Genomic DNA, 25,341 nt, shown 5'->3' with positions numbered 1-25,341 from the left:
TGTCGTTATGGGCTCCCCTCAAAGTAGACCCATTTCTTCTCACTATAGTGCTTAGCAGACGCTTTTTTAGCATTTATGCCAACTTGTGAGACTTGGGTCATCAAAGCCATGCAGGGCACTTTGAGGTTAAAACGTTAACAAATGCGTCTCTTAAGTGTCCCTGAAAGCTGATTCAGTGTTCGGGGCGATTAGCAATGTTGGGTCAGAGCTAATGAGCTCTGGGTGCCAGTAATTGGTATTTGAGCTTAAGTGGGGCATTAAGACCCAACGGCAGTCAACTTCTTTCTGACCTGCTTGGGCCTCTGTGTCTTCAAAATCCAGTAGGGAAAAAAATCGCTGACATGGCAATTTATTCCCCATCGGGCTAATTACTTCTTTTCCCAAGATCAAGACTATGGTCTGGCAACGCCGTGACCTCTGAAAGCAGAGAACATCCTGCCTACTGGGGTGGGGAAGCCGAGGCAGGTTTTGTGCCCTTCAAAAGAAGCAGGCGATTAGCAAAGACTATGAAAGCGGGGCACATGGTGGAGGGACTTCTAATGTGGTCTGTAGAATGACACGGCCAGCGGGCACATTGTGGCTCTAACCCAGAAGCGTGGGTTTTGGGACCGTGCCACCACGGACAGCTGCGCCGTGGAGAAAGGAGACAACAGTTCGTGTGTGCACAATGGAGAGTCTGGAAGGAAGCATATGAAGTTGCTTTTATTTGAAAGGTTTGAGGCTGTCTCAACAAGCCCAGTAGAGAGGGATGTTGTTCTAGTGCTTCTGTGAAAAGCAGTCTGTTTTATTTATCTAAATGGAAATGTTGGGGTGCCTAATGGCTCAGCTGGTTAAGCGACTGCCTTCGGCTCAGCTCATGATCCTGGGGTCCTGGGATCAAGTCCTGCGTTGGGCTCTCTGCTCAGTGGGGAGTCTGCTTTTCCCTCTCCCTCTGCCCCTTCCCGATGTGTGCATGCTCTTCTCTCCAAATTAAATAAATCAAATTTTTTAAAAAATGGAACTATTTTGCATCTTCTTTAGCATTCTTAGCTCTCATCACCATGGATTGCTTCTGCAGACATATATTGGTTGGGGAATGTTGGAGAAGCTGCTCTGGCCTAGACGATGGGGTCCTAGACTTTGTTGGGCAAATTATCTCACATCTCCTAGTCAGGTACTTGTAAGTATAAATTTACCTTTATGTTTAAATGCAAATGTGAGTGTATGGTTGGGTGGTATCATCCATAAAGGTGTCTTATGGATTTAAGAGAACTGGGTCTCAGTGGAACTGTCCTGACTATAGCAGATCTTTTATAGCTCCATTCAAGTGGACACTGAAGATAAAGGCATGGCAGGAAAGGGTCCTTAATAATGAATCAAAACTTTCTCCTTCTAAGAGATAGTGAGAGGGGGCACTTGGGTGGCTCAGTCGGTTGCGCAATGGACTCTTGATTTTAGCTCAGGTCATGATCTCAGGGTCCTGGGATCGAGCCCCCTAGTGGGCTCCACACTTAGCAGGACATCTGCTGGGGATTGTCTCTCTCTCTGTCTGTCTCTCTAAATGAATAAATAAATCTTTAAAAAAGAGAGAGAGATGGAGAGTGTCAGTAGCATAGTGCTTCAGTTTTTATTGATCCTTCGCCAGACTTATTTTGAAGGCCGAAGTAAGGAGATGATGGCAAATGAAAATGAATTTGATTTTCATAATGAGAGTACTTTGGTGATTTCCATTAAATGGATGGGGAAACTGAGCCACAGTGAAATTAAGACACTTATGGGTCACCTGCCGGCTGGAAAATGGGGCCATATACTTTTAGTCCCCAAACCTGACCCATTTCCAAGGTATTTTCCCATCCTACTACCTCTGAGTTCTGTGCTTCTCAACAAGGGATGATCCCCTGAGATTTTGGATTTCTGCAGTTACCTGAAATGCTCTGCAGGCAGTTAACTGTACTTGTTGAAGCTTGATGTGGGGAGAGCAATCCAAGCAAATTAATAGTGGTTTGTAATTACTTTCTTTGTTTAAGACATGGTAAAGGTTAAGCATTAACCACATCTTCTTCCAGAGAGTTGGTATGAATGAATGAAATAATGATACACATCAGTATCCAGCCACCTGTAAAACATCTGATTTAATTTGATCATCTGAAAGTCCAAACTAGACCAACCTCAAGGAGTTTAAGAGCTCAGTTAGTTGACCGTTGCTGGGTCTAAAAATACACATGCCATCATCACCATCATCATCGTCATCATCACCATCATCATCATCATCCCCATCATCACCACCATCATCATCACCACCACCATCATCATCGCCATGCTCAATACTCTCAGATTATTTGCTCATTGGTACAGAGTTCAGATAGCTTTAACAGTTTCTCATCAAGGCTTATCTCGTTCGTAGCAGACAATGATGATTATCTCAGTGACCCCACCCCTAGCAGCAGCCTCTTGCCTCTTTACAAAAGAAAAATGGGCTAAAAAGTAGAGGTTAGTGGCTCGTTCACCGATGTTCTGTTTGTGTTGCAGACGGGAGCTATTTTAACTATTTTAACACTTTGCGAATAAAGTAAGTGCTGTAACCATTTAGACTTACTCTTCTGGCAGCTTCCAAAATCAGGACCTAATTTCTTATCTAGCCCACTTTTGACACTGAAAGAACAAGTTAAAGAAGGTAAATGAATCAGATCAGGAGTACCAGTTCTGTTTCTTCGAGAGTACAGCAGGCCTTTCAGTGTTTGGAAGTACAGGCTGACCAACAATTCCATTCCCTAGAGGTAACCACTATTAATAGTTGGGTGTGCATCTGTCCAGTCATTTGGTTAAGCCTGTATTATAGACAAATGCAGTGTATTAGTTATCTATGGCTAAAATAATATTCCATGGCATTACCACAAAACCTCAGAGACATAGAGTTCTTTATTTTACAAGGCTGCTGGGTTCCATGCTTGGTTTGAGATCTGAGCCGGCCTTGTTCATGTGTCTGTGGTCAGCTGTGAGTCGGCCAGATGGTTCTTCTGATCTTGTCTGGGTCTGGTCACATGTATGGGAATCTGCTGGCCGAAGGCTGATTTCGGGTAGTCTTTGCTTGGATAACTTGGGTGTCTCAACTTTGTCCTTCATCTTCCAGAAGCCTGGTCCAGACATGTCCTCATAGTGATGGCCAGGCACAAGAGCATGAGTGGAATAGACAAGAGGCTTTTTAAGCCTCTTCTTGAAATAACTATACACTCGCTGGTGTCCATTGGCCAAAAGCAGGTCACATGGTTGAACTCAGTATCAGGAATGGGAAAAGAGATTCCACTCACATTGAAAAGCTGCAGAATCCATGGCAGAAGGCAAGGATTGGGAAAAGGGGCAGAAAATTGGGGCCATCAATACAATCAGCCTAATAATCACTGAAACATATTTAAACACACAAGCATTTTTTTATATTGTATGTTTTTAAAAAAATTATGAGATAATATCCTGTTGCTTTATGGCTTATACTATTGCGAAATTTCAGACTCGGATTTTGGTGATCTTACTTAACTTGAAATTGGTTTGAAAAGATCTTAATTTGAAAAGCTGTAATTAATCTTTTTAATGTTGCAAAATGTTCCATTATATGGGTGTACCAGAAGATTCTACCCAGTCTTCTGGTGGTGGACATTTAAATCGTTTCCTGTTTTGGAGACCTTTTTGACAGTGCTGTGGTGGACATGCATTTGCATTGATGCTTGGGTATTTATACTGGTATTTCTGGAAATTTCTGAACCAGCAGATGTAGAATGGTGGGATCCCTCACACTTAATCCTCCAACAAGACTAAGCCACTTGGAGTCCCCCAAACATGCCATGATCTCTTATACCTCTGTGTCTTCAAATGCTTTCTTCTAGAATCCTCCTGCCTCTTCTACTTGACTTTGATAAACTGTCCTGAAAGCCATGATAAAGAAAGTCTGTATATAACTGGTGATGGGTTCCTAGGCTCCATGTCACGCTCACTCTTCAATAACCTCAGGTCCCAGCGTTTGCAGTTGAAGGGTTCTGCAGGCCACTTAGAGCTCTGCTGTCATCAACATTCTCATCTGCACTCATGCACCACTGTATTTGGGGAGTTTTCTCCACAGTCTGCAGGAGATCCAGTGCTCCTTTTCTGAACTTAATGAACGGAGACTCCCATTCTGGAGTTTCTCCCACTGAAATACACTTGCTATTATGTCTTTGCAGAAACATTGCAGTTCTACCCAAGTATTCTACTTGGGTGCTTGGCCAAAGCAGGCACTCAATAAATGCTAAATAAAAACCTTAAACTTGAGGTCAGACCCAAAGTTTTACTGTATCATAATAGTTCAAGAAACATATATTTGTTCAGTCATTCAATAAATATTTATTGAATGTGTACAGTGAGTTGGATATGTTTGAAATGAGAGAATGGGGAGAACGTGAGTGTGCCTTCTTGGAATAGAATGGTATTTTTAGAGAGTCTGATGAGATTTCAGACTTTTTACCCAGGGTAATGCACATATGCTCACATTCACATTTTTGTACACACTTAACAGTGGTTTCATTACCTCCCAATACTCATTCTTGGAGCTTAGGTTAAAAACCTCTGACTTCAGGTGGTGGGCAGGTGTCAGACTACCCAAAGGACAGATCTGAGGACTTAAGGTTAGACCATCATTGTGACTGACCCACCCATCACAATCCTCATTCTTAGCTCATTCCAAGTGTCCAAGTGGCCAGAATATATGGATTCTGCCTTATCTATCTATAGATACCTATATATCATCATCTATATTTTTGATATCTTGCCTGCCCCTAAAATATTTTTTGACACTCACATGTTATTTTTATGAGACACATATGAGTGGAAGCATCTATTGCATATATGCCTCATGACTTATTTGCCATTACATGACCATAATTCTGTGTAAACATGCGATCTGTTCAATTTATTGGAAGAAAGAAATTTGAAAAACATTGCCAAATAAGAAATACGATTTTTGCATCTTCATTTTAAGGTAGAATTTAAATAAAGTGAAAAATCAGTAATCCACTTAAAATAGCAAGAAATAGAAGCTATTCAGGGATAATAGCAACAAGAAGTATACATCACTAGTCTGTAAAAAGCTTTACTGAGGATTTGTAACCAAGAGTCGTAGACATGGTACCAAAAGTATAATCTGGGAAATACATGGGTAAATTGAACTACATCAAAATTAAAACTTTTGTTCCACCAGAATCATTGCTAAAAGAAAGACAAATACTCTGTGGTATCACTTTGATGATGAATCTAAAAAGAAAAGTAAAAATTGTGAAAGTAGAAAAGTACTTACCAAGTGCTTGGGGTTGGAAAGTAAGGACAGGCTGGCAAAAGGATACAAATTCTCACTTAAAAGATGAGTAAACTCTGAGAATCTAGTGTAAAACATGGTGACTATAGTTGGTAACACTGTTGAAATTTACTAAGAGAGTACAACTTAAATGTTCTCACCAAAAACCAAAAAAAAAGTTGGGGGGGTGGAGACCAAAACAGTGTTCAAAATTTAATCATCACAGAATAGTCAAGCAGTTATGAAAAAAAATAATGAAAAGACAAATTGCGGACTGGGAAAACATTTCAAAATTCTGTTGCCAACAGAGGATTTCTAGTTACAATATACAAAGAACTTTCAAAATTCAGCAGTAAGAAAATTAATAGCCCAATTTAAAAAATGGGCAAAAGGCTTTCACAAACATTCAACAAAGAAGGGTATTAAGTAAAGGAAAAGATGTTCAATAGCACTAGCCATTAAGAAGATGTAGATGAAAACCAGTATGAGGTATCACTGTGTATCTATAAGAAAGGAAAAACAAAGAAAGTCTGACACTACCAAGTGATGACAAGGATTGGAGCAAATGGAACTCTCATACATTGCTTCGGGAATGTGCATGGGAGGGCCACTCTTTGAAAATGGGCAGTTTTTTATGAAGTTAAATATATAACTCATCGAATAACCCAGGAATACATCTTTTTGCTAGTTACCTGACAAAAAACTGCTATTCACACAAAAAACTATATGCCAAGTATTTTTAGCAGTTCTGGTCATGATTGTTGAAAGCTGGAACCAAACCAATTGTCCTCAATGTGTGAATGAATAAAAATATGGTATGCCCACACAGTGGAATACTATGCAGCAGTGAAAAGGAACAGACTCTTGATGCATGCAGGAGCTTGAATGGATCTCAGAGACATTAAGCTGAGTGAAAGAAGCCACGCTCAAAAAATTAAGTGTCATAATTCTGGGGCGCCTGGGTGGCTCATTTGGTTAAGCATCCAACTCTTGATCTCAGCTCAGGTCTTGCTTTCAGGGTGGTGAGTTCAGGCCCTGTGTTGGGCTCCAATTGAGCATGGAGCCTACTTCAAAAGAAAAGTTACTCGTCATAATTCCATTTATAGGATATTTTCAAAAAGTCAACACTATAGTGATGGAGAACAGATCAACATTTGCCAGGAGGTGGGGAGGAAGAGAGGGTAAGACTACAAAGTAAGAGCACAATGTGGGAGCAATGGATCTGTTTTACACTCTGATTGAGGTGGTAGCCAAACAGACCTAGATACACACTGAATTTGATAGAACCCTGCTCCAAAAAAGTCAGTTTTGTACATGTCCATTTAAATATGAAGTTTTATTAGGAATGTAAAGATCTGTGCACATGAAAACCATGTCGTCTTTCTAGACTGACAGACTCAGTATAGCAAGATGTCCTTTCTTCCTGAATCAGTACTTAGCATGTAATGACATTCCAGTGCCAACTGGAAGTGAAGAGGGGAAGGGGAGTTGATGAAAATATTTTATAATTCCTTCTTTTGGAAGAAAACCCACTTAATAAAAAAGACTCAAGAATAGAGGCACCTGGGTGGCTCAGTGGGTTAAGCCTCTGCCTTTGGCTCAGGTCGTGATCTCAGGATCCTGGGATCGAGCCATGCATTGGGCTGTCTGCTCAGCAGGGAGTCTGCTTCCTCCTCTTTCTCTCTGCCTCTCACTCTGCCTACTTGTGCTCTCTCTCTCTGTGTCAAATAAATAAATAAAATCTTCAAAAAAAATACTAAAGAATAGAATATACAGGCAATTTCATGTGAGATTGGAGACATAGCCTAAAATTACAATAATTGAAAACGTGTTCTCCTGGTGCAAAAATAAATCTAGAACAGGTTATAAACTTTATGTATAATACGAAGGTTACATAGGAATTCAGTATATGGAGTAGATGGCCTATCAGAACTGGATAAAAAGCCAATTATCTGTCATTTTTTAAAAAGGAAAAAAGTCTAGAATTCAGTATCAGCAAGCATTTCAAGTGAATTTCAAAATAAAATGAAAATCAGTGGTGAATATTTATTTAATGTTAAAGGAAAAACAGCCTTACTTAGAAAACATTGTGAGGGAAGTAGAGGGAGCAGAGGGAAGGTCGTAAGAAAAAATCTGACAGATTGGAGAACATTACAAAAATTTGAAGTACTATAAACAAAGAGTACATGAAAAATGATAAACTGGAATTTTTGCTACATTAAAATGTGTAAATATTATAAATAAAATTTAATGATGATTAAATTAAATCTTACTAAACATTTTTGGAAAATTGGAACTATTCTGAAGCCTAGCTTTCCATGTCCCATCTGGCTTCCCAGGGAAAGACTACAGCGTTGTGCTTTTCTGCCTTTTTGACCTTGAACTACACATTTAAAAAGTTTTGCATAGCCCCTTTTGCTTAATAGTACAAAATGTCCCTCTACCTCCGGGTGCAACTCTTGTGAGCTGCAGGCTAGTGTGTGAACACCTCCGGGACCATGAATTGGAACAGGAAAACAAAGCAAAGGAATGATCGCTCAGTAACACTAGCAAATGATACTTTCATACCAAGAAGGGATGCCATGCTCTCTGATCTGCTCTATTTGATAAATGAATTGTTCTTTCCCTCCATGATCCACTTCGCTCACTCAGATCTTCCCCAAAACGGATCCGTGTCCCCCGTCCAGTGTCCGCAGTGACTCAGCCATGTCCCATGTCAGCATTCAGACATTTGCTTGGAAGACACAGGGTAAGAGTTAGGGAGAAGCTTTTCCCTGGAACCTGAGTAGGGTTAGTCACGAAAGTGGATGCCTAGGGTCACGGGTTGCCTAAATGGGACCACAAAGTTAGGTCTGTCCCAGGAGGACCTCCTGCATGGCGGGGCTCTGAGCAAGGATGCTTTTCGTCCAAGGGCGTCCTTGCTGATGCTGTGCCCCGGGGTCCCTAGTAGAGCGACGAGAGTGCCCTGTGGCATATCCACACTGACGGACTGTGTCTAATGGATGCTCATTGATTGCTTTCCCGAAGTTTGTTTTGTCTGCACGCCTCATTTCACGATGAGGTCATATTCTGGAGGCTTCTCTATAGCATACAAGTGAGATGATTTGGGAAGTTCCATTGGCAGGACAGAAGGTATATCTTTTTCTGCTGTACGAAACCAGGGAAGCTGGGGACTGGGTCACCTGCTGGCAATTTTATTTATTTGTCTATTATTTATTTATTTCTTTGAGAGAGAGAGAGAGAGAAGAGAGCACGTAGAGAGGGAGAAGCAGGCTTCCTGCTGAGCAGGACCCTGAGCCCGATGCTGGACCCCGGGGATCAGGACCTGAGCCAAGGCAGAGGCTTAACCAACTGAGCCGCCAAGATGCACACCTGCTGGCAATTTTGGAAAGAACATCCAGGCAGTCTGGCACCCTGGACCATGTTAAAACCACAGCTCCGAGTCGCCTTTCCTGTTTTAAACTTGAAAGACCTACTGACTTAGCAGCTACTCTGCGTCCAGAACCTAAAAAAAAAAAAAAAAAAAACAGAAGGAAAAAAAAAATCAAAGACACCAAAAGAAGCACATGTCCCCACTGTTTCCAAAACGTAACAAAGGACCTCCTTCAGGTTTCCCTGCACCTGTGCTAGTATCCCCCACTGTCCTTAGTTTCCATTCCCAGGCAAGGAAAGCATGATTCTTCCCTTATCTCCAGCAACACATCTGCAAAGAGCTGATAATTCCGGGTTAGGAGAGGGCTCTGCTCGGAAGCAGCTGTCCACAGTAGCACGGAGCTGATAGCCCGGCTCTCCCACATATCATTTATAAAACTCCCGTCATGGCCAAGAGGAGCCTTGATGGGGCTTTGTGGGGGCGGCTGCCACAGAGCGAGGAGGGGGTGCCCACCCTCCGCGCATGCCTGCCCACGTCCATGAGGAACTCCATATTCCCCTTCTAGACCGTTTATCTTCTACCGTCGGTTAAAGTACCAGATAGGAGGACCAAGAAAACCCGATTCTCCTTTTAATCAGGGCTCACGTTCAATGTCCCTTTCCGGCGTCAGACACAGTGGAAGGGAATTCATTCTCCACCAGGGGAAGTTTCTTTTCCAGGGCCTTGAAATGAGAAGGTGGTCCAGCCCGGTGCATCTTGTTTCTAGAAACAGCGAAGAAAGCTCTGTCACAGAAAGGGAGTGAACCAGCGACAGCGGAGGGTAGCCAGTGGACCAGCATCTAAGCTAAGCTTTGTGTCCCCTGCTTGGCCTGACTTCTCGGACCTTATGCATCTGAAATGAAGGGGGATGGATTAGGGGATTTCTGAGACTCCTCCCATTCTCACGTCCAGGGGTTCTGCTGCCGAGCAGAGCGGTCCTCCCACTTTTCTTTTTCCAGAACATTCTTCTCCTTTTAATCCTACCTTCGTCTTCTCTGTAATCTGTCTCTTCCCCTACCCACCCCACACCTCTCTTTCCCTCTCCCTCTCTCTCTTTTCTTTCTTTCTCTCTCTCACACACTCTTCTGAGGGTTTGTAAATACTTATCAGACTTCCGATCCCAACTAATTTAATCACACTTCATCTCTGCTCTTTGTAGTCCTTTTTTTATAACTAGCTGCCGAATCATTCTTTGAGACATTTCTATTCTAACTGATGGTAGATGTCCCCTTGGTTTCTTATACATGGACTTCTTTATTCTTGAGCTTTTAATTTGGCTCTGTTGTTCAACCAAAGTGAAACTTCAGGGTTTTTTCCCCCAAGGTCACATCGATGCTAAGGTTTCTGAATCATTGCATATCTGAAAATGTTATATTGCTGTGACTTTAAATGAAACACCGCTTAGCTCAGGAAAGGAGTTCTTCTCTTTTTAATCTATAACAACCTTTGGGTGCTTCCTACAGAAGTGCAATTTCAACCCTCCCCCCACCCCACATCTTGACCTTTGTTTTTCAAGTAGCTAGTTCTGGTGTTACTGCGTTTGCCTTTCTATATAAATGCCTATGAAATGCTTTCTTTTTTCTCAAACACCCAGAATTTTGCAAATAGTTTTCAAAGCGTGGATCTCTAGGAGGGCTTTTTGTGATAGTTGTCACTTTTTAGTTTGGTGCCTCAGGAGTGTCTGAGGTTCAGGGTCCTTGGTGGCGTAGTCTGACTGGTGATTGTGACTCAGGTCATGATTTCATGGGTAGTGGGATTGAGCTCCTTGTCTGTGTGTATGTGGGCTCGGGGGTTCCATCCTTGGTGGGGGTTCTGCTTGTAATTCTTTCTTGCCCCTTTCCTCTGCCCCCCCCCACTGGAATAAATAAATAAATCTTTAAAAAATATATTTAAAAAAGAAAAGAATATCTAAAGTTCAGAGACAGACCCACTGTGGAGAGGCTTGACAGGTTCCTGTCTTTCTCTACATGATTCCTTAGAAAAAGAGAAAGCTGTATATGAATTTCAGTTTTTATTGTTGTTAGGTTTTGTTTTTGTTTTTGTTTTTCCCCCCTGGATATTTTTTGGCATCTTGATAGGACATTGGGAAAAGCACATCAGTTCCCAAGAACCAGACCCCTTTTTAAAACAGAATTTGGGATCCATGGATATAGAGTTAAAAATTATATTTTAAATCTTACGAATGCACAAATTCCCCCAATGCAGTAAACCTGGAAGGAGAAAATCAGGGTGAAGCATGGAGCCTTGGGAAACACTGGTCTATTTCTGTATCTGCTCAGAGTCCAGGGATGAGAGAATTCGTGGCCTGGCTTGGGGAAAGTAAGGCCTGCAGAGGCATAAAGGGTTCGTGCTGGAATCTATGATGTACGATAACTCTTGTTCCTTCCCTGTCAGGGTTCTTCTCCTCTGACCCAGATACAGATGTTTTTTCTGCCCTATTATGATGCCCCCCCCCCCGAAAAAAAAACGATCAACCAAGAATGCTTGACTTCTCTCTCCTCCCCTGGAGCACCAAGGAACATAATGGGGCTTTGTTTGTTTGGTTGGTTGGTTGTTTTTCAAAGAAGCTTTCTTCCTTTGTCATAGAGCCTGGGGAGAGTTAGAAAGCTTCCTCTTTCTTCACTTGATCATTCACAGTTTTACCCAGAGTCGCCCATCAACGACCATGGGACACGTACCAGACTTTACGCGTGATGTTGACGTGCCTTGACGAGGGTTGGGTTATTAGAATCGTACATCTAGACGGGGTCAGCATGGGGGCTGGTTCAGAAACATAAGCCTTCCTCCCCGACAGAAGTCAACTCAAGGGAGTTTTCTTTCCAGCCTTGCAAGTCACGTTTGGAGTGGGGTCCCACATCACAACAGCAGGAAAAGAAATACTGATGCGGTTGGACCTTGGCCCGAGGGATGGCGGGCTGACAGCGCGGGGAGTTTGCTGGAAACTTCCCCTGCTCCAGACTCACGCCATCAGGGACCCCTGGGAGCCACCTTCGCTCCAGGGCCATGCAAAGAGCATGTTTTTCCTAGAATTTCCTGCTGCCAGAGGCTTCCAGAAACAGACATGTTGTTTCTGTTGGGTTGTATGGACAAAGCAAATGTGTGCTTGCAAGAGCCAGATTTATTGACTCCTCAAGGTAAATTACCTTTGTGTTACAACTCCGGGGACTTTTCCTTGCAGCGTGACCTTCCCTGACGGAAGAAAGCCTTTGACAAACATGTTCCGCCTCTCGCCTGTTTGCAAGATTCCAAGCAGAATGATTTGCACTCTGCGATGCATAGAGAAGTGAGTGCATTGAATGCTCATTTGTTTTGACAGAATATCAAGATAGCCAATAACCCCCCACCGCAGGGGTCCTGCTCGTGCCGCCTGGCTGTCTGGGGGAGGTTCAAAGCACATGAGAGCTGAACGAACCTAGACTTTCATTCTGTCTTTTTCCCTCATTGCTGTGTGTCTTCGGACAAGTCGCATCACCTCTCTGAACCTATCTCTACAACCATGCAATTACATTAGTAATTCCAGCTTTTCCCTTGTTTTTAATGACGCGAGAAATCTTTATCGGATCCGGGTCTGTGGTAAATGCGTGGTGAGTGTCCATTGGCTTCTGTCTTCAGACACCTCCATTTGAATTCTTGGTTACCCCTGCTTTGAGACCACTCATCTCCTGGACTTCCTGGTCTTTCTTCTGCCTCCAAGCACCAAGGGAACAGCAAGGGAATCTTCATTGGGACTAACCCCATTCTTTCAGATCTCATTGATTTTGAATGAATCCTGTTGATGCAGATTTTTCCTAATGATTTATACAATTTTTTTTCCGATTTTTATTTATTTATTTGAGAGAGAACAAGAGAGATCACAGAGGGAGAAACAGACCCTCAGCTGATCAGGGAGCCCCATGCGGGGCTCGAACCCATTACCCCTAAATCAAGACCTGAGCCAAGGGCAGATGCTTAACCGACCGAGCCACCCAGGCTCCCCTGATTTATACAAATCATTTGATGTGGTTGATGGGGTCACACTTCAGAACAGAGCAGTTGTGAGGCTATGCAGAGTCGTAAGCCTGAAAAATTAACAATAAATTTAACTTCTGAGCCATACATGGAGTCTTGGAGGTGGGAAGGCCCTAGAGACCTGGAGGACAATAGTGTTACTGTTTTGCTTGTGAGGCAGCCAAGGCCCAGAGAAAGAAAATTATTTGCTCAAGATCACACAGTTTAGGAACAGCAGGATCAAGATGGGTCCACATTCCTATTCCCAGTTTTGAGTTTCCTATAAAATGATGTTGTCTTTATGGAGACATAGGTGATCCCTCAGTATTGTATTTTATAATAAAATCAATAATGTTTTGCCCTCATGAGAATTCTTAGGCAGAAATCTTAACTTAAAAAAAAGGGGGGGGCGCCTGGGTGGCTCAGTGGGTTAAGCCTCTGCCTTCGACTCAGGTCATGATCTCAGGGTTCTGGGATCAAGCCCCACATCAGGCTCTCTGCTCAGCGGGGGGCCTGCTTCCCCCTCTCTCTCTTGCCTGCCTCTCTACCTACTTGTGATCTCTCTCTCTCTGTGTCAAATAAATAAATAAAATCTTAAAAAAAAAAAATTAGCCTCTTGGCACCTGGGTGGCTCAGTGGGTTAAGCAGCTTTAGCCCACATCATGATCCTGGAGTCCTTTAGTCAAGCCCCACGTCAGGGTCCTCCCTCAGCAGGGTCCTTGCTCCCTCTCCCTTCGCTGTTCCCCCTCCTTGTGCCGCTCGCTCTTTGCCAAATAAATAAATAAAATCTTTTTTAAAAATTAAAAAAATATATAAAAATTGGTCTCAACTCTCCTTAAAGAGAAACATTTTCCCTCCCCCCCTTTTTTGAGAGGAAGAGGAGCTTCCTTCTTTCTTCAAAACAACTTTTTATTGGTATAACCAAATTCAGAAAAGAACACAAATCCCACGTTACGGAGTGGGACATGCCCACCTCTCCAGAAGCACCTTGTGCCCACTTCCAGTCACTCATTCCCCTAAGGGTAGGCACTGTCCCTGATATCGAACACTGTAGGTGGGGTTTGGCTGTTTTTGAAATTTTATAAGAGAAATCATACAGTACATACATTTTTGTGACTGGCTATGTGTGTCAACATTGTGTTTACGGGATTCATTCACAAATGTTGAGTCATTCATGCCAATTCTGTATTTCATGTATATCTTATTTATATATACATATATGTATGCAATACATTGTTTATGTAATCAAAAAAGATAGACACACACACACATATATATAGACATGTATCTACATATACATACATAAATATATACAAACATCCTTCTGTTTTTGATGGGTCTTTAGGGAGCTGGCCTTTGGGGCTGTGATGATTAACTATGAGCATTCATGACCAGGACTTTTTTTTTTTTTTTTTTTGTAGTTCAATAAATGTATTTTATATTTTAAAAGACATACTGTATTTATCAACTTCAGTAAAGCCAAACCTTATACATTGCTTTAGTCTAAGCTGATCTTTGATGCTGCTAAGATAAGAATTTAAAGATGCTCTTTAAAATTACTTATTTCCCAACCCATGTTGAAAAACAGTTTGGGAGATATTCTCTCTCACAAGCCAGGAGAGGATTAGTCATATTTCCTAATTAGTACAGAAGGAAGGTCATTTTTTTATTTAAAAATTTTTTAATTTTTAAAAATTCCAGTATAATTACACTGTTACATTAATCCCAGACAGACGGAAGATCGTTGACCTTTCCTCTGCCACAATCCCATCTTATGGCCCAGCTGAGAATTTTGCTCCACAATTAACTGTGCTATTATGGGCAGCAGAGAAGAGTTACTATGCTCTCTCATATTAGAAGGCACATGCATGACCAGGACTTTTGATGGGCATATGTATGATGTCTGTCTATATTTCCTGGGAGCAAAATAGCTGGGACTTATGTATATGTATGTACACACATATATATGTGTGTGTATATACATATACATATACATATACATATACATATACATATACATGCATATGTGTGTACATATGTGTACATATATACACATATATGTGTGTACACATGTGTGTGTGTATATATACATATATATATATATATATATATATATATATATATATGCAGCTTTGGTAGATCGTTCCAAATAGTTTTCCGAAAGTCATTATGCAAGTTTATACTCAGACCAACAGTTGTTCCACATCTTTGCCACATTTGGAATTCACTGTGGTTTTTATTTTAAGCCATTCAGGTGGGTGAAGGTTATTGTGTTTTAATTTGTAGTCCCTTGAGGACTAATGAAGTGCAGTATGTTTTCATACGTTGATGGACTCTTTGATACTGCTTTTCGTGTGCAGTGCCTATTCAAGACATTCGCCCATTTCTCTTTCCTGATGTCTAGTTTTTTAACTCATTGATTTGTAGGAACTCTTTACATATGATGGATGTAAATCTCTAGTCAGGTATATGTATTTTAAATATTTTCTATCATTCTCATGCTTGCCTTTTTACTCTCTTATTGGTATCATTTGGTGAACAGATATTCTTATTTTTAATATAGTCCAATTCATCATTCTTTTCTTTGTGGTTCTTCCTTTAAGAAACTTAAGATGCTCTCCTAGGTCTCCTTCCAAAAGTTATATTATTTTATCATTTGTATTTATATGTACCAGCCATCTGGAGTTGATTTTTCCATATGGTGAGATATCAAGATTTATTTTTCCATGTGGATAATGCAATGAGGGATGGTAATTTTTTAAGGAAGACCTGCAGAGAGGGCTAATAGCAGTTCTGGTGGAAGGGTGCAGGCACGGGAGGACAGTATAAGGACAGAGGGAATTTGGAACAAAGGAGTAGGGTGAAGCACATGAGGTAGGTTCTTTCTTACTCTTTCTTGAGTGTGTGGTATGTGCAATGAATATGTGTTGTTCATTGCCTTTGAGGGCTGCCTCTTGGTGGTGCCACTGACCACGCGGATGAGGGTGATGCAGATGGTGGTGACCTTGCCTCTGGGACTATAAGTGGGGCGCTGTCATGGAGGCAGATCTGTCCTGTCCACAGTGTGGCAGGTGGAAGGCCTTCTGGGTCACCTTTGTACTCTTACCATGAAGTACTCAGTCGGCTTAGGGCTTAAGAAAAAATAAATTATTTGGCAGGTGTCTCATGGTTCATACTTGGCTGTTTCCTATACTAGAGACCACTAGAAAACTGTTCAAATAACTGTAGGCCCACAATGATTCAACCCAATGTGATTGGTTGGATCCAAAATGAAACCCCCAGGACATCCAGGAGGCACAATATCCCGAGTCACGTGGAAGTGTTACCAAGCAGTTCCCTTCCAGAAATAACTGTGCCACATGGCATGGGAAGAAATTGATTCCCCTTAAAAACTGAGCTCCCCTCTCTCCCATCGTAATAGGCAAATAACTTGCTTTTGCCAGTTTGTGGCCTTCAAACCAGGCACTGTCACTGCTGGAATGTCATACATATAGGGTCTCTAATGGACAGGTGTGTGGCTGTCGCAGGAATATTTCAGAGGGGTTCTGACCTTCTCTGGACTCTTGTGATCTGGACTAGATGGGGTTCTCCTGGCAGCTGAAAATTCTAAACACCAGGCATCACCTTCTTAAGGAACAGTTCTTGGTATGCTCCTTACCCTAATGGTCATGTCAACTCTGCTTATGGTCCAGATTGCCCAGTCCCTTGGCTTGATTTTTTGGGTAAGGTGAGCTGAGATTGGAGAGGTTGGATGACTAGCTCGTGGTCACCTACCCAGTGGTGAGTAGATGCAGGCTACAGAACATTATTTCCTAATCAGACAGTTCCATAATAGCACATAAATTATTATATTCCCCTTTGGTCCAGCAAGAGGAAAGCAAAACTGTAGCCTCTTTCAGCACCTTGTGCTAAATGTTTAATTATCTGCAAAACCAAAAAGGCTTTTTTCTAATTAAATTCTACTAATGCAATTGAAGACCTTGTCTTCTTGGTGAGTTTTATTTTTTAATTGATAATACAGTAAAAATAGACGTCACGTAATGTTTACCATTTTTAAGTGTACCATTCAGTAGTGCTGAGGGCATTCACACTGTGGAGCAATCATTTTCTAGAACTCTACCTCTCGCAAAACTAAAACTCCAAGCCATTAAACAACTCCCTCCCCATCTCTCAGCCCCTAGTAACTGCCATTATACTTTCTGTCTTTATGAACATGACGATTCTAGAGGCCTCATATATGTGAAGTCACATAATGTTTGTCCTTCTGTGACAGGCTAGTTTCTTAGAGCAGGATGTCCTCAGGGTTCCTCCATTTTGGAGTAGGTGTCAGAATTCCCTTCCTTTTTAACGACTGAATACTATTCCATTGTGTGATATGGAGCATATTTTGTTTCTCTGTTCGTCCGCTTATGAACTGTTGGGTTGCTTCCATTTTGGGGCTGTTGTGTTCTTTGGGGAGAAAGAGCACATGTGTGTAACCCACTCTGTAATAATCCTTACTTTGCTTGTGAGATCCCTTCTAACCCTTGCCTTCCTTCAGAGCAAAAAGTAAATAAGTTTTCCTGATTTTTCCTTATCATTTTGATTTCTATCCATTTCCACATCCCCATACCTACTCTTAACATCTCCAGATCTGCATTACTATTTAGAAGTGAAGTTATGTTAGCATCACCTGGTGAGCCAGGAAATTAGGGCCTCCTAGGAGCCACCCCTCCCCTCGTCTAGTCGTATTTCCCACTCCCCACCCCAACTTGTCCCATCTTTAGGAAAACTTGATGTATCTTACTATACACACCTTTCTTTTCCCTTATTAGCCTGTCTGGTATCTTTTCCAAGCTTTCATGATAACTGGGGTGGCTTTTTCTCTGCCCATTCGGGCCCAAGTCCTGGCACAGAGTAGAGTCACAGTGTCTGTCTCACTCAGGTAAGGAAGGGCGATTTGCAAGTTCTCAACACTTTGAAAAATGGTATTCCAAGTGACACACGTGTTTCGGTTTCTGTGATAGATGAGCTCTGCTCTAAACATGGAGATTCAAATTGCGGTAAGAAAATGAATAAAGAAATGAAAAAGGAGATGACGATTTAAAGAATCCTATTGTGAGTCCTTCTACAATATAAGCTTCATTAAGGATTTATTTAGACTATCACTTCTTCCTTTTTGAAAAAACCGGCTTGCAGGCAGCTTCCGGTTTGCTAGGACTTCCCACTGTCGCCCTCTCCCCCCACCACCCCATTGCAAACCAGTCTGTTTTCCGCATCCCAGAGATGACAGTCATTAATGTGTTTTTCTTCTGAAATCCTATTTTAGCTGTTTCCTCTTCAAATGCCTATTTTGAATTGCTCTTTCCCTGCCTCTGTTGAAAGGATGGAAAATGTGGTTTCTTTTTTCAGAGATGTTAGTGGGATTTCCTCTCATGCAGCACAATCTCCAGCCAGAATCTGGGCTGAAAAGGGCTGCTGGAGATCTCTATGTTCCTCTGAGACAGGAGAGAGGAAGATTGAGATCCCCAACCAGTAGCTTCTGAGCGAAGTATTTTCTCTCCATCTTATGGGCCAAAAAAAAAAAGAGGTTGACTAGTTAAAAGTCAGAGATCACAGGAAAAGAGGCAAGAATGCGGACTTTTTTTTTTCTTTTTAATCACCAAATATTCTTTCTTATCACTTTTGCTGGTGCTTAGTATTTGCTTTTGCTAACCCAGACTTTTTTCACAGAGTTGATCAAATTTCCTTCACCGAATTATTCCAACAATGTCTGGATGGATCTCCTGGCTCATCTCATAAAGGTGTAAGCTAAGCTTCCACAGTGGGTTGGCCTCGCCAGTTTCTCAGTTCTCTGTGGGGAGAGGCACGGTGATGAGGCCATGAATTCAGGTCGTGCAGTGACACCAGTGTGAGCATGGACACTGACCGCTACCTGGGTCTGCTTTGCGGCAACACTAAATTTTGGTTGCTGCTTGATCTTCCCCAGACCCAAAGGTATATTTAGGGAGTGGGGGATGGGTGACATAAAAGGTTCTTTTGCAAAAAGAATTGCAGGTTTCTGGAAAGAACAACAAAGAGCAAGAGAAATCAGATATCTAATTATCATGTCCTTCCCTAAGGATAAAAGCAAACATAACCAGACTAAAATACCAAAGACAACAAAAATCTGAGAATCCCAGCATCACTGAACTAGCCAAGGGTCAATGGCTTATTGCTACAGATGTTGAGGAATTTGTGCCAAAAATAATGACAATGGGAAGCAGAATGGGTCTTTTAAAAGTTCTTACATAAATCCCATTTAGGTAACATATGGTGTAATATTCCTTTCAGGGGTACGCGAGAGTGATACAGCACTTCCATAGGTTACCCTCTGCTCATCATAAGTGCGCTCCTTAATCCCCATCACCTGTTTCATCCACCACCCCCCCACCCACCTCCCCTTTCAGTTGGTTCTCTATATTTAAGAGTCTGTTTCTCAGTTTGTCTCCCTCTGTTTTTCCTTTGCTCATTTGTTTTGTTTCTTAAATTCTGCATATGAGTGAAATCATGTAGTATTTGTCTTTCTCTGATTGGCTTATCTTCCTCAGCATAATCCTTTCTAGTTCCATCCACATCACTGCAAATGTCAAGATTCCATTCTTTTTGATGGCTGCGTAATATTCCACCGTGTGTATCAATCACATCTTTAGCCATTCAGCAATCATTGGACATTGGGCTACTTCCATCATTTGGCTGTAAGCATGGACATGCATGTATCTCTTTGAAAATTAGCATTTTTGAATTCTTGGGGTAAATAGCTAGTAGTGCAGTTGCTGGGTTTTAGGGTAGCTCTATTTTTAACTTTTTGAGGAACCTCCATTCTCTTTTCCAGAGTGGCTGCAGCAGTTTGCTTTCCTACCAATGGTGCAAGAGTGTTCCCCTTTCTCTGCATCCTCCTAACACCTGTTGGGGGACCAGAATGTCTATGAACTAGTTGATGTGATGTCTGAGACAGACTTGAAAGTAGCTTATTTGTGGAGGAGGGAGTAGAAAGGGAGAGGGTTATGAATGAAATGAAATTGGCCACCAGTTGTTTTTTGAAGTTGAATGTAAGGTACACAAGATTGACATTACAATTCTCTCTACTTGGGATTGTGTCTGAAATTTTTCTTAATATAAAGTTAGCATATAGTGTAAGTGGGACTAAATTATAGGAAGTCAACAAAGACAAATTCACATAACACAAAGTACATTATTTTCCAACCATTAGAATTAAAAGTAAAAACAAAAGCAATCCTAGATCACACCGGGGCTATAAAGGAGATAAAAAGTACAAAACACAATTAACTAAGTAAATATTTATGAAAATGACAACAGTACATGTCAAAACATGAAGTTTGACCAAGTTTTTAGGTAAAGAGGTAAATAATAGCTTCAAAATGCTTTTATTACTTGCAAAAAGGGATTGAAAATAGTGAAGCATCCTGCTAAATAAATTAGGAGAACAGCAGATAGATAGAAGAAGAATAAAGGGGAGCATTAGGAAGGTAAAATGCAAATAAGTGAATTTAAAAAGATAACAGAACAGGGCGCCTGGGTGGCTCAGTGGGTTAAGCCTCTGCCTCCAGCTCAGGTCATGATCTCAGGGTCCTGGGATCAAGTCCCGCATAGGACCCTCTGCTCAGCAGGGAGCCTGCTTCCTCCTCTCTCTCTCTGCCTGCCTCTCTGCCTCCTTGTGATCTCTCTCTGTCAAATAAATAAATAAAATTTTTTAAAAATAAAAATTAAAAAGAAAACAATCTAGAGAGCAGAAAGAAAGTGAAAAAAACAGGAAAACCCTGGGGACTATCAAATCACAGTCCAGACTGCTGATGTAACTCACTGCACAAATGGGTGATTTTTAGAAACATCAGTTGCCAAAATTGACACAAGACAAGGCAGAGTATTTACCAGAAACCAATTACCATGGAAGAAACTGAAAAGATGGGTTTGAAAATTCTCCTTTCTTTCCTATCCTTACCCTCAAAAGCATCAGTATAAGATGGCTTTGAAGGTAATGCCCACCAAGTTTAAGCAACAGAAAATTAGGGGCGCCTGATGGCTCAGTGGGTTAAGCCTCTGCCTTCAGCTCAGGTCATGGTCTCAGGGTCCTGGGATCAAGCCCCACGTCAGGCTCTCTGCTCAGCAGGGAGCCTGCTTCCTCCTCTCTCTCTCTCTGTACCTGCCTCTCTGCCCACTTGTGATTTCCTGTTTGTCAAATGAATAAATGAAATCTTAAAAAATAATAAAGAAAGAAAGAAAAATTATTTTGCCAGGCACTTGGGTGGTCCAGTCAGTTAAAGGTCTGATTCTTGATTTCAGCTGAGGTCATGATCTCAGGGTCTTGAGACTGAACCCCAGGTTGGGCTCTGAGCTCAGCTGGGAGTCCACTTCTCTCTCTCTCCCTCTGCCCCACCATGATCTTTCTCTCTCTTTCTCTCAAGGAAATAAATTTTAAAAATCTTAAAAAAAAATTATTTTGCTACCTACACTCTTCTAGGATAAAGAAAAATGTGAAACATTTCTCAACTCATTTTATTGGTGGAATAATTCATATTCCAGCCAATGATTAAGCTATTGATCTCAAGAAAAACTACAGGAACATCCCATGAGTGAATATGAATGAAAAATCTGGAACAAAATAATGATGAACCAAATCCAGAATGATATTAGAAGAAAAATCTATCAGAATCAAATGGAAATGGCTTGTATTCCAGGAATAAAAGTGAATCCTGTATAAGAATATGTAGAAGTTTGATCCTTCTCCCAATGGATCAGAGGACAAATTTAGTGTGGTTATTGAAATAAGTCCCCAGCTATATTTATTCTAATACTGATTTGAGCCAGAGCTGTTTCTTATAAAACTTGGGATTAGAAAGACAGTGGGGTAATATCGAATAGTGGATGTAATGGTAGTATGTTTAAATTGGAAGAGTAAATAGGTTTTTTCTCTCTGGTTCATCCTTTTTGACTGGCCCTGACACCCACCAATTCTCAGTAGGTACTGTTTGCTTGACCTAGGTGGGAACGTCTGCTCTGTCAAGACCCCAGTGGCGTATTTTTCTTTCCACGGGGCAAAGTGATCCTAACATACATTCATCAGGAAAAACAAGCAGACAAGAATCAAGAATGTTTGGAACAGCAAAGAGCCAGAATTCACTTTGTCGTGGGGAAAATACATGATAATAACAACAACTGGGCCCAGTTGAGAGGAACCAAGATCTACAGACTGTCGCAGTGATGGCGTTTCACGTTCGATAAACGATGGATTATTTAATAAGTCTGGTTTGTTAACAGGAAAATTCAGAAATTCTAAAGAAAAGTAGTGTTGCGTACCAGGCAGTGGCTTTATATTAAATAGAACTCCTTTGTTTGTAAGAAAAGTACAGAATAGGGGGTGCCTGGGTGGCTCAGTGGGTTAAGCCTCTGCCTTCGGCTCAGGTCATGCTCTCAGTGTCCTGGGATCGAGTCCCACGTCAGGCTCTCTGCTCAGTGGGGAGCCTACCTCCCCCTCCCTCTCTGCCTGCCTCTCTGCCTACCTGTGATTTCTGTCTGTCAAATAAATAAATAAAATCTTTTAAAAATACATTAAAAAAAAAAAGAAAACTGTAGAATAGGCTCAGGATATTTTAATACCATCTCCTAGTAGTGTGATCGTGTTATTATTAGGATAGTCTAATTTACCAAAAGAATTTGATGAAGGTGACTTTCTGACAGCAGTGTGGGTTAAGGATAAAAATAAAATAAGAAATTACGTAGCACTTAAATTCAGTGCCAGGCCCTCTTCGGAAGTATTGAAGGATATTATATTAATTTAATCATCCCAACAATCGTGTGAGATGGATTCCTATTTCCCATTAAATACCCAAGGAATGGGCACCTGGGTGGGCCAAGGGTCTGCCTTGCGCTCAGGTCTTCACCCCAGTGTCCTGGGATCGAGCCCCGTGTCGGGCTCCCCACTCAGTGGGGGAACTTGCTTCTCCCTCTCCTCTTGGCTGGCGCTCTCTCTCTCTCTCTCTCTCAAATAAATAAATAAATAAATAAAATCCTAAATAAATAAATAAATGAATACACGAGGAACCTGAGAAGTCTGTGCAACTTCTCCATCTAGGAAGTGGGAGGGTGGGCACCGCAGCCCAGGCACCCCCCCCCCCAGGCTCGCGAGTCTGTAGGACACTCCCCTCCCTGCAGTGCGCGCTCTCTCTGTACAGCAGGGAAAGCGCTCCCTTTGCAGCCTCTAACAGGCCCTTTTGCTTCTTCCCCAGGGAACTGATGCCGAGGACCCTGGAGGGCCAGATCACCATGGAGAAGACCCCCAGTTACTTCGTCACCCGCGAAGCGCCCGCGCGCATCTCGGCCATGTCCAAGGACACCAAGCTCATCGTGGTGGTGCGGGACCCGGTGACCCGCGCCATCTCGGACTACACGCAGACGCTGTCCAAGCGGCCTGACATCCCCACCTTCGAGAGCCTGACGTTCAAGAACCGCACGACGGGCCTCATCGACACGTCGTGGAGCGCCATCCAGATCGGCATCTACGCCAAGCACCTGGAGCACTGGCTGCGCCACTTCCCCATCGGCCAGATGCTCTTCGTGAGCGGCGAGCGGCTCATCAGCGACCCGGCCGGCGAGCTGGGCCGCGTGCAGGACTTCCTGGGCCTCAAGAGGATCATCACGGACAAGCACTTCTACTTCAACAAGACCAAGGGCTTCCCCTGCCTCAAGAAGGCCGAGGGCAGCAGCAAGCCCCACTGCCTGGGCAAGACCAAGGGCAGGACCCACCCCGAGATCGACCGCGAGGTGGTGCGCAGGCTGCGCGAGTTCTACCGGCCGTTCAACCTGAAGTTCTACCAGATGACCGGCCAGGACTTCGGCTGGGATGGATAACCGTCTAATTTAAAAAGAAAAAAGAATATCAAAGTATAATATATTTTTTTACCAATCGGTAGAGGAAAGGCAGTTTAATATTTGTGCTGAAAATGTTTGTTTCAGTATTTTTTTGTTTTTTGTTTTTTTTCCCCAATGAATGTTAAGAGTGTTCTCACCTCTGCCCCCATCTTTGTGGGTCACGGGCATGGAACATTTGGATAAACAAAGAAGGAAAACCTCACGCATCGAAATACTTGCAATTTTTGATTTCTGTTTTATGTTTAATATGCACAGTTCTAGACTCTGAGCGTCGGTCGCCGTGAAAACTTTCAAAGAAGTCCTAAGGGTAAATCTGTCTCTGTTTCTGTCTCTGCTTCTCTCTTTCTGTCTCTTTCACAGGTCCCAGATAAAACTCTCTCTCTTTATATTTCCTCCCTTTTCGTTTTTTTCCTTTTCTCGAAAACCATTTCCCAGTTAATAATACTGCACGTTTGCCCACCATCTCACAGTTAACCACAGTGTTTTCAAATAAAACACCTTCCGTATTTATGCGGTGCGGTAGAAGAACGTAGCAGAGATGATGATCCCCATTTTACAGATAAGGAAACTGAGTCTCAGGGAGGTTGGGCAAAAACCCCATCGTCCACTTGTTCCCTTTCCCATGCCCCTTTTTTCAGAGAGAATGAGAAGTAACACAGCTCTACTTTTAGAAACGGTTCACTAGTTTGGGGATGATTGGAGACAGGACAGAGAGGGTTTCCTGTTGCCTTCGAAAGTTCCTGGCCAGCCCTATGACGCTCTGTCATGAGGAATCACCAGGGTTCAAGGACACCCGGGCACATTATCTTTTAAGAGCCAGTCTTGGCAAGTTGAAATGCCCTGAGGTTGGAACTCTCGGATTGACTGAGGCTCAGAGAAATTACTGGATTCTTATTTGGAGAACGAGATGGACAATCACACTAGGAACAAGACAAAAAGTATTAGGAACTAATTAGTAGTTTTGGTTTTGACTTTTTTTTTTTATATAAGAAAAACACACTTTAGTAAGGGCTTACTGAATGAATCTCATTTTCCTTTACCATGTTTTTTTTTTTTTTTTTACCTCTTTTTTTAACAAAGAAAATCTGCTTCTCTTTGTAATATCTATTTCTCATCCTGGAGCTAATACTAAAAAGATGAATAAATGTTATTATTTTTCATGAGTGGAGGACTGTCACTTTGTCACTTTACTTTCCCCCACTTCCTGTTCGTACCAAGAATAACGGAATATTCATGAATATTTGGAAAATATTCTAAGAAATACAGATGTGAGTAAAACGGAGGTTTTTCTTCTCCCTTCTAGTTCTCTCGTTCCCCATTTAAATAGCTCGAATAAATCAATAGTTTATTAACAGTATTCCTTTCCTCTCTGAGTGGGCATTAACAAGATTAGCATTAATGGGAATTAAATTGGTTTAGAGAGAAGCACATATGCACAAAATATATAAAACATTTATAATTAGTCTGTCAGCAACATTTTATTACAGGTTTAAACCCAAGAGGAAAATGTCTCCTATCTTGTGGAAGTTTTTCATATCTACTGAAAATTTAAAGGCGCAGACACTATGGTATTCTTAAGTAGTTATTCTTTATTTCTCCAGGGTTGTCAGTCCAAGGAAACTAAAGTTGCTGGAAAACACGCAGAGTGCAAATGGGCATCAACCCTAAAAGCTGCATCAGGTGAAATAAATCTTCCTGAGAGGGCTAACACGGGATTAAAATGCAGGCAAAAAGGGGA

The 25,341-nt window shown here is 41.9% G+C and overlaps 1 protein-coding gene across 1 annotated transcript in view; it reads left to right on the top strand.

Moving 5' to 3' along the window:
• Positions 1-24,881, top strand: part of HS3ST3A1 (heparan sulfate-glucosamine 3-sulfotransferase 3A1) — a 94,086-nt gene extending 69,205 nt beyond the window's left edge. Inside the window, exon 2 of the mRNA XM_045085390.1 lies at positions 22,961-24,881. Coding sequence (XP_044941325.1) covers positions 22,961-23,582 — 622 coding nt within the window. The 3' untranslated portion in view covers positions 23,583-24,881. The remainder of the gene's footprint in view (positions 1-22,960) is intronic.
• Positions 24,882-25,341: the final 460 nt, after the last annotated feature.

This window comes from Mustela putorius, unplaced genomic scaffold (assembly GCF_011764305.1).
Source record: "Mustela putorius furo isolate JIRA1106 unplaced genomic scaffold, ASM1176430v1.1 tig00000867_pilon_pilon_pilon, whole genome shotgun sequence".
In the NCBI taxonomy this organism is placed as follows: domain Eukaryota; kingdom Metazoa; phylum Chordata; class Mammalia; order Carnivora; family Mustelidae; genus Mustela; species Mustela putorius.
Note: the sequence above shows the minus strand (reverse complement) of the source record. Positions and strands in the feature narration are given on the sequence as shown.